Below are 10,301 nucleotides of genomic sequence, written 5' to 3' on the forward strand. Positions count from 1 at the left end.
GATTAACTAAAGAACAATTAGTGAGTGTCTGTACAGAGTGTAAAATGTGAACGGAAAAAAGGAGTATGAATTCATTTGTGTCAGTGACAATGTTAAGATTTCCAAAAAAACCAAATTCAAAAGCAAAGTAGCTAACTGAACGGAATAACGAAGGCGTGGCATGCTCACATGGGGGGAAACCTCTCCAAAATTAGCTAATCAGTGCCATGTTGAAAGGACTGGTTGTGCCACACTGGCTAGCTTCAATGACCCTGTCAAACTCTAGGAAATCCTTCACTAATCTCCCCCCCTCCCTCCCCCACATGGCCGCTCTGACTGGTCACCTGTACTGTAATTAGATCTTCAGCCTGCGCACCATTGTCTCTAATGGATTTTGAAAGCTCTTTTCGTTGTTCGCCATTTGTTTCATGGAAAAAATAACTCTACTGACTCTCAATGAATCCGGATGTTGTTTTTCCTAGTATCTCCTCGATGTGAGCGTTTCGGGTGCATTCGGTGACAACATGCGTCGACTTCTTTGTGTGCATGTACTCCTATGCTGCCTCAGTATGGCTCATCCCTTCTGTCCATCCCAGTGTACCTGTGTCTTCCATGGACGTACCGATGGAGCAGGAACAAGGTAAACTGTATTTTAATTGTGCCCTCAGCATAATTTGTAAAGAAAATCAGTGACAATCCAGCATTTATACAATCTCATGTATGAGTTTGGCAAATTAACTCACCCTATCTGTAGTGTAAAACTACAAAAATAATGAACAAGTAAAAACACAATTTTAACACATTCACTTCCATGTACTCTAAAATGAACTTTGTGAGACTGTTTGTTAAAATAGAGCTGCATCTTTTCCATGCCTTCAGACAAATCTGTGACTCATTTATATGAGCTCAACATTGAAGCACTCGGACTTGTTTGTTGTGTGATCTCAGTTAAATCATGGACATTTTCTTTACCAGTCTAGTGTGGAGATTTAATATACATCCCCATCGGTGTGTGTAAAAAAACATGACAGTGATTCAGTTTTGGTTGGTGTGTGTAAAAAAACATGACAGTGACTCAGTTTTGGTTGGTGTGTGTAAAAAAAACATGACAGTGACTCAGTTTGGATGTGTAACAATTAAAATGCACAGAATCAGGACAATCAAAATGATCAAGTTTTAATGGGGTATTGGTAGCTTATACATGATCCAAATTCACCAGAGCGCAATTTGCACAGGCTGTACTGACATAATACATAGTTCCTGGCAAAGCACCAATCCATTTATGCCTGAGAAGGACCTAATTTCCCACTGAACTGTTAATCCTGTTAGTGCTAACAGAAAGAAGGTTGATGTGTGATAATAACAGAGAGAAGGGTGATGCGTGATAATATCTGTCAGGTGTAAAGAAAACACTGCATAGGTATTCAGGTACACATTATGGTACGGGACAGTACAACAGGTAAAAGTTAGAAATCAAGTGTTTCCCCCTTTAAAGATGTAATGCTAATTATAAAAGCCTTCTCTCCATGTCATTGAAAGTAACTGATACCTGCTAAACCACCTTTTCTAGTCCACATGACCCCTCTCCATCTATGAAGACAGTGATTAGCTCTGACCTTGCCATCGGGAAATTGCCCTTCCGGACTACAGTGATGTCAGTGAAAGCATCCCACATCACACCTGACGGGCTGAATGGATGGATTGATGTATGGATGAATAATGCACTGACTGACACACATCACATCTGACTGACAGGTCAATTAAATGCTCACGGGAACAGCTGCTTTCTCATTGAAAAATGCGTCAAACTGTTTTGAGTTACCCACTGTAAAACAGTTTAGTAAGCTGGCAACAAGATCAGTTCACAACAGCTTTAACGTTTTTTGATTTCTTTCTTTTAGATCTGTGCTCTGCAATGATCCAGACATGTCTGACATCCCTGTCAATGTCCCTGTGGATACAGTCAAACTTCGAATTGAGAAAACTGCAATACGGCGAATCCCGACAGAAGCTTTTTACTACCTAGTGGACCTGCGATACCTGTGGATTACCTATAATTCCGTAACCTCAGTGGATACTGCGAGTTTCTACAACCTAAAAGTGCTCCATGAGCTGCGGCTGGATGGAAATATGATCTCTATCTTCCCTTGGGAGTCTCTCAAAGAGATGCCTAGGTTGAAGACACTGGATCTTCACAACAACAGACTCACTAATGTTCCCGCCGAGGCGATCCCCTACCTCCTCAACATCACCTACTTGGATCTATCCAGCAACAAATTTTCCACCCTGCCCTCTGATCTCATGGATATCTGGCCACCCTTCAACGGACTACCTGTCTCTACTAATGCCTCTCAGAAAGTTGTGTTAGGTAAGGAGAAAATGTTCAGTCAGGCTTGGTTTTACAAGATATTAGGGCCAGGGCACTCTTGGGGTTATCTGGAATTGCCTCAGGAACTTCATTCCAACACCTGTTAATCTAGTCAGATTTACTCTGCCTGAGCAGTCATGACCCTGAGGACACAAATTAGTTTATTCTAAGCAGTGGCAGAGTTAACACTTTAGGTGCATTATTAATTGACTGTCCTTATTAACCGCAAAATAATTAACACAGCACCTCTTGGTAATTCAAGCCGGTGTCAAGTTCATCAGTAAATTAAAAAAAAGAAAGAAAGACAACTGGATACCAGTGTGTATTGTGTTACATATACAAGGAAATTACAGCATCTTTAGTTTGAGGTAAAGAATAGGAACTTTTTAATTAATATTATGTATTAAGTAACACTATGAGTATACAGAAACAAACAAACAAAAATCTACAGTATTGGTCACCTTATTCTCAATAATCGTTGAAACTTTGTGTTAGCCTGAATAGCTAGTTTAGCCTGTATACATTAGTTATCATTAAGTTTGGAATTCATGATGTTTGAGTGTCTTTTTTTTCTTTAAACTGTGTGTTCCTTTTGGAATGAAAAAATAAGTTTACAATTACACCTGTCATTCAAAAATACAAGGAATATGTGTGCAAAAGTTCAGTCAAAAATGGGTTTCTTCACTTCACTTCACTGTAGGGGGGCAGTCATTTCATAACAGAGCATATGATTTCAATACAACGCTGTTGGGAATGGCAAGATCGATCCTAAAGTCCCGTCAGTTATTTATTTAGGAAGCTGGTAAATCTATGCTCAATATGCATTTCTTAAAGTATGATCTATGATACTCCCTTATCATGAAGGCAGTAGAAAGTTCTTAAGGTTGGGGTGAAGCCAAAACACTTGTTGTCTATGTTCTTCTGTCTTTAGATGGGTGTGCACTATCGTTCAGGTTTAAACCTGTCCTGTGTCGATTAAAGTCCAGGGTCATGATCGGTTACATCCTATTTGATGTTTAATTGTTAAACCGGTTTAGTCGGGACAATTTCCTGTAGAAATACCCCCTGTAGTGCTCTCTTGTAGCTGAGGGTTGCCTTGAACCTGCAGCGAAGGCTTATGTTCACAAATTATACTGTTTAGCCAGTTTTAGAAATTCCTAAAATTTCCTACATTTTGTAATGTATGCTCTTTTGAAGCCAGCATCATAGCAAGTGGCACATTTAAGGCCAACTGGTGATTTCTGTGTTTCATGCCTATGAACAGTTTAAACTATTTGCATTCGTAACAGCAGACTTTCATGCATTTTTATACAAATCGAATACAATCCACAAATGCACATAAGAAAATATTATGCCAGCTTCCTGACAACAAGAAGAGACATTTTGTTTATTATGTTTGTATGGACAACAAGAAGTTTAAAATAGATGAAAGCGAGCGATAAGTCTTCAGTAGAACCTCGAATACACCGTCTGATGATGAAATTTACGTCACTCAGACGCTTGTGAACTCTCACTTGCTCTCGGAGGCAGAAATTATAACACTAGCTTTAGGCCTGCACTCGGACTCGCACAGTGGGGTCCGACAGACATGCAAACATACAAGGACACCAACATTGGCATCGTGTTGACACACGTGGACTAAAAAGACAACTGTATTGCCATTTCGACTATAAAAGTGGAATTGCAAGTAAAAAGGTCATTGCATCTTCAATTAATCAAGAACAAAGGTGCAAAAAAAACAATGTTGACAGCAATAAACTGGTGAAGCTAAACACAAAATAGGTTGGGTCTTCCAAACGCCAAACTGATAGCTTTAAAATGGTAGACTGAAAAGCAAGGGATAACATGACAGTGGTTACACCCACTTTTAAATACAATCTATAAGAAATACGGTCAAAATTGGAAATATTAGAGAAAAGAAGGTAGCAGACAGTGCAGCCACAAAGATCAAATGATGATGACAATGATAATTCCTTTGCTCCAGTGCAAAGGTTAGCATTCAGACACACCTACTCCAAGTATGCTACTGAAATCTAGTTTGGCTGCAGTTTAGCTACAGTTCAGGCTTTTGTGTGTCCCATCAGGTCAGGTTTATATGGATCCATTTGAAAACTGCAGCTAGATCAGGTGCCACTCATATTGCGTTTATTTATTGGTTTATGTATTTGTTTCGTTGGATGTATTCCGGAATTACATGTAAATTAATGCGCGTTTACTGTGTCCGCGTTGCATGGACAGTTGGAGGGATATTAACAGACTGCAAAAGGTCAAGCTAGCTTATCTCAGCCAAAATAGCTTGCTGTGTGCTCTGGCGTACCTGAAGGAGAAACAGGATTAGTGCGAAGGTAATGCACAAACAGACAACAGCTTGTGTAGTGCATCCTGTAAGCAATTGCTGTTAATATTTTATACAGGGTATGCACAGCTTAGCTATTTTGAATTTATTTATAAGTCAATTAAAGCTAAAAACAAAAATTGCAGAAACAATCAATAAAATGTGGTTTGTACTCATCTAGATTCCATCTTACAACTTTCAAATTGTAATAAATCACAAATATATTTATTAGTATTTTAAATTTGACACATGGGCTACATCGTGTTTATGCTATTAGTGATCTACTGATATTTATGCTGAAAACAAAGCGAATGGAAAGAGTATGTTATCACAAACTGGAGGCCACCAGCAGCTTAGGTGCGTTGGCACTGTTAAGACAAACTAATCTGTTTAAAGGGCTTTAGTATGCACTAGTACATGTGCTTACCCATTGTGTGCAGGTGTTTAGAGCTAGCAGTAAGTGAAACTCCATTACTTGCTTATGATACGCTCACTTTCACCGCCTTTAGATTTTATAATCACATCTAAAATTATGCAAATTTTCAAAGCAAAATAAAGAGAACTCAAATGGTGGCTGATAAATCGGTCTAATATGTGTACTGTACAATCTAATGCTGCCCACTGTTTGCACTGTTTGGATTTGAACTTAATATAGAGTATATCACTCTAGTTCTTTTGAACATCTGCTTCTGCTATAACTGAATGTAGATTAGTCATTATAAAAATTTCTACTCTTTTGTTTTGTCCATTCACTGCTAACATGCCATATCAGCATCCTCTGCTTTTGTAATCAACAACCGCACTTTATAACAAGACAGTATTTAAGTGTAAGATGTTTGACACAGCAACTGCATGAAACTATGTTCAAAAATAAGAATCCATGTCATCTTTTTACCTTCAGGGCTCCAGGACAATCCCTGGATCTGTGACTGCAAAATCTCCAAGCTGATAGAGATGTCCAAAATGGCTGACACACCAGTGGTTTTGATGGATCTATTCTTAACTTGCGCTGGACCAGAGAATCTGGCAGGTGTCCTTTTTCAGCAGGCTGAACTTGACAACTGCGTAAAACCATCAGTGATGACGTCTGCAACCAAGATCACATCTCCTTTAGGCAGTAATGTTCTCCTGCGTTGTGATGCCACAGGTTTTCCAACACCAACTCTTTACTGGGCCAAGTCAGACGGCTCACCAGTCAACAACACAGGTATAATGGGAAGGTTTTATGTGTTAGTTGAGGTTTATAATTGAAGTAACCTCTGTGAGTTAAAGATTGTCATTGCTTGATGAAAAGTAAACATCAAAGTATGCAGCACTAGCACTGCAAGGCCAAAATCCATATTTATTTCCATGTTCTTTTTCTACTCTATAGTCCAAGAGTCACCAGGGGATGGTATCAGGTGGTCCATCATGAGCTTACATGGGATAGTGTACAAAGATGCTGGAAACTACAGTTGTAAAGCCAAGAATGTTGCTGGCAATGCAGAAGCCACCATCTCCCTCTCAGTTGCTGGTACTTTCAGCACCACCATCCCTCCACCAAGGCCCAGCACTGGAACTGGACCAACCAGCCTGGGAACAACGTTTATTCCTCCAACTGATGTTACCGGCTCACTCTTCGTCACGTCCACAGTCCTCCCAAGAACATCAACCGTATCTGCTGTCCCTAGGAAGCCAAAAACTACTCCCAGCAGTGGTTTACAGAAAGGCTCACTGAAGCAAACAAAAAGCCAGCAAGGAGGAAATGGAAGAAAACTTGCAGCAGATGAAAAGAGCAAGAAAAGTGATGCATCAAAGTCTGTTAAGGATCTAAAGATTGTAGAGGAAACGGCTGACAGTGCAGTGTTGCTCTGGACTGCAGATGGGTTACCAAATGAGGCCCCGCTTACAGTTGTATATTCACCATACGGTGAGGATGACAGTAAGAGGACAGTGGAGACTAATGCTGGCAGTGGAAAAGTGCTCCTAGATGGACTGTCATCTGGGATGAGGTACTCTGTTTGCCTCTTTGCGAAAGGTAGTGCAGCTGGAAAAGATCCTTGCATCGACTTCTACACATTGGACAACATAGAAGATGATGGGCAGAACCAGCTTTTCATGATTATAAGCGGGATTGCCTGTGCTTTGGTTCTGCCTCTCATTGCCCTGCTGATCTATAAGATCCTGGCTCTGTACTGTAAAGGAAGCAGCACGGAGTTGGATGAAGAAGAACTAGAAAAAGAGAGCTATGTCAAGTTTGAGACCATTTCAATGAAACAAAGGACTATGAACTCTCACCCAACTGAACTTTGGGCAAGGAGACCAACTCATGAATCAGAGCGAATGCTCCTGTGTTCCAGGTCAAGCATTGACTCCCAGATGACCTATAAGAGTGACAGTTCCCGGTCTGAATATCTCTGCTGATTTAAGAACCCATGGCCAATGCCCAAACACCATGCTAGTATTACATTATTTTAAACACTCTTTATATGCCTTTCATGACAAAGACAAAAATTATTACCTATAAAGTCATATATAAATTTTTATAATCATGTTGTGATGAATGGCACAACACATTCTTCTGCACTTTCCGGTATCTACTCATTTATAAAGATTTATATAATGAAGTACAAAAGTGTTTTCAATGCAGAATCACTCCAATGTGTCCAATATTTTTATCTATGTCCTTATGTCTTGGAGCCTTACATTAACATCCATTTATTAAGTAATACCACAGCCCAGCACCTGTATGGGATTTAAAACTATACCTAGTATCATACAAAGAGCCAGTCAGTTAACGATGTCTGGTTTTTGACTGTTTTCAATGCCAAAGTTGCAATGTGTCAGATATAAATATTGTGGTGGTGTCAGAGAAAATCTATAATACTCCCCATCACATTTACAGCATCATTGTCACTTTAAGCATCAAGCCGACTGTGGCCTTACTGGACAAGAAAGTACTGTCAGTGTGTGATAGAATACAGTGTGTGACTTTTTGCCACTTTATATGATTATATGTATATAACTGTCTATAAATGAAGCTGCACAGTTGTTTTTAATAAATTGTTGAATTTTGTGTTGAATACTACTTTATGTTTTTGGATTGGATATGTGTATGTGGAAAAAAAAAACACCTCAGATGCAATTTTCCAAAACCTTACAAATATTTAACACAAAGTCAAAAAAGACTACAGTCCCTCTTACTAATTTTTCAGAATCTTCTAATAACACCAGAAATACATCAATTTAGCAACCCATCCACAACAGACTGCATGCTCTTTTTAGGTTTCAACCCCTGAAACTAAATCCTAGTCTTACAATACACACTGTGTGCAGACGCTAAGAAGAGGAGAGTGCCAAAAAGCTGAATATTGTGTACTGTAAATCAACACAAACAAAACTCAGTGAGTGCTACTGGGGCTGTATAATCAATGGTATGTACGGTTGCAAGTGAGAAATGTAAAACATAAAAATGCACATAGACATTATATGTGCTCACACAGTTATGAACAACAGTGCACTCGCTCATCCAGAAAATCAATGGGTCACAGTTGTCTTGTTCTCTGACGATATGAGCAGGCATCGCAGTAAATCCAGATAAAACGATGGGTGGATCTGGAAAACGGTTCCCATGGATACCTCTGTGCAAACCAGCTGTAGGAGCCTGCAGCATTACCTAATCTCTTTTGCCACCTGTGCTGTTATCATAGCAACAGCCGGGCAAGTTTAACAAACACACTGAATGGATGGTGGACTAGGATGTTAATGACAAATAAAACTACGAATGGACACTGATAGCTATAATAAAGACAGGCAACTCCAGGAGGACAGGAGAAGACAAAGGGGAAAACAGACATCAGTAAAGTGATCAAATGACTGATAGAAAAACTGTGAAGTAATGTGGACAACTGCTTCTACTCTACAGTAGTTGCCATTGGCCTGTGGTCCTAGATAATACAGTCCAGACAGAGCAACTGAATGTGAGATACTTTGCTTCCCTAGAGGCTTTACAGTTGCATCACAAATCTCCTGGCAACCGTGACCAGTGCCATTACAACAGTCTAGTGGAAAATTGGCCACATGTTAGAGGTGGCAGAATATAGAACAAGAAGACCAGATAAAGATATCTTCTCATGCCCATCTGTGCTTGCTGAACTGCGGACAGCGCTGAAAGGTGGATTTATTTCCAACCCGAGGTTAATGTGAATCCTTATCCGTTTGTACTTTACCTAATTGGGTCAGTGCAGTCAGTCTTAAAAGAGCAATCCTGTAACTATACAATCACTCAAATCACAGCTAGCATTATGAAGCATTTCATGTATGCTTGTTGTGTGGGGTGGGGGAGTTTACCAAACAATCAACACAAATACAGCACAATATTTACATAAAGTATTAGCAGGTACCACTGGCCCCTGGTTAATCATTTTCAGCATTTAAGAGTTCAAAGTAAATATGTTATATTCGACCATTTTCAAATACATTTGTAAAACAATGCATCGCAATAATAATTTTGAAATACACAGACACATTTTCAGCACTGGCAAATGTCAGTGTGAGCGAGGGTTTTTGAGGCTACTAAATGTCAGCTGAACATTATTTATAATGAGTTACGCATTCTCAAATGCTCTCTGTCGCAACTGATTGAAGGTGACTCACTGAACTGGAATCCAGAACTGGCCATCTTCCAAAAGAAATGACACGAGGTGGCATTTAATACTGCGGCACAATCCGATGTATCCTGGATACGCAGTCTACCTGATGATTCAAACCCATGCATGACTGCCATCCAACAGTCACCTGAAGTATAATTATAGACATTCCATTGTTATGTGCCAGGGGGTGAAATCGTGGGAAAAGGTTAACGTTACTGTGGAGACAAGGCTACTTTCTCAACAGTGTAAATCTTCTACTGCTATTCTACAGGGTCACTGGTGACGTTGTTCCTGACAATGTCCTAGTCATGGTGGGCATGAATAGAGGCCGTGGTTCCTGGCCTCTGTTAGTTGTTCTGCTGGCTAAAAAGAAGACAAACAATTTCGGGATAATCTGCTCCTCTTCTCCACCGTTCTCTATAAATTACTCATTCTACCAATTCTCTCTGGGAGCCAGATGAACTTCAACAGGAGACAGTCTGACACACTGACTTCCTATTCACACAAATAGGCCACAAAACAAAGTGTCTATTGTGTTTGTGGCATTTGGAAATTACACTTATACTGTAAGCATGTCGTTTATAAATGGCTTAATGGACTGAAAAATGTTAACGTACCAAAGGTTCATTTTGTCCCATCATTAATAAATAAATAATTATAGTACGATTCTGTCTAACAGCCTTCCATGCAATGCTCATCTTCCTGTCTCTTCCTCCCAGACACAAAAACTCTGTCTCGGACACACACATCCATCTATACTCACAAAGCACGCAGGTCAGGGGGTGGGGAGAAAGGGTAATATGTTATTATGTGGGACCTTTTTTTTTTTCAGGCCGGACTCATTTCTTACATAGTCCACATTCTGCTTAAAAAACTGACTGCAGCTTCAAGAAGATCTTACTCCAACGCTGGACTAGCATGTGCAAAATTTATCACGGGGGTGTCAGGAATTTCAATCTTTGCTTCCAAAACAGACTGGCAGCCCAGG

General features: G+C 39.8%; 1 protein-coding gene across 1 annotated transcript; it reads left to right on the forward strand.

Annotated features, from left to right (window-relative positions):
- Positions 1-232: 232 nt before the first annotated feature.
- On the forward strand, positions 233-7,749 carry lrit3a (info leucine-rich repeat, immunoglobulin-like and transmembrane domains 3a). The gene is made up of 4 exons (XM_022210672.2): positions 233-619; positions 1,881-2,347; positions 5,584-5,889; positions 6,055-7,749. The coding sequence occupies exons 1-4, from the start codon at positions 504-506 to the stop codon at positions 7,083-7,085; spliced, it is 1,920 nt and encodes a 639-aa protein (XP_022066364.1). The 5' UTR covers positions 233-503; the 3' UTR covers positions 7,086-7,749.
- Positions 7,750-10,301: the final 2,552 nt, after the last annotated feature.

The sequence above is a fragment of the Acanthochromis polyacanthus genome, chromosome 10 (genome assembly GCF_021347895.1).
Source record: "Acanthochromis polyacanthus isolate Apoly-LR-REF ecotype Palm Island chromosome 10, KAUST_Apoly_ChrSc, whole genome shotgun sequence".
Lineage (NCBI taxonomy): Eukaryota > Metazoa > Chordata > Actinopteri > Pomacentridae > Acanthochromis > Acanthochromis polyacanthus.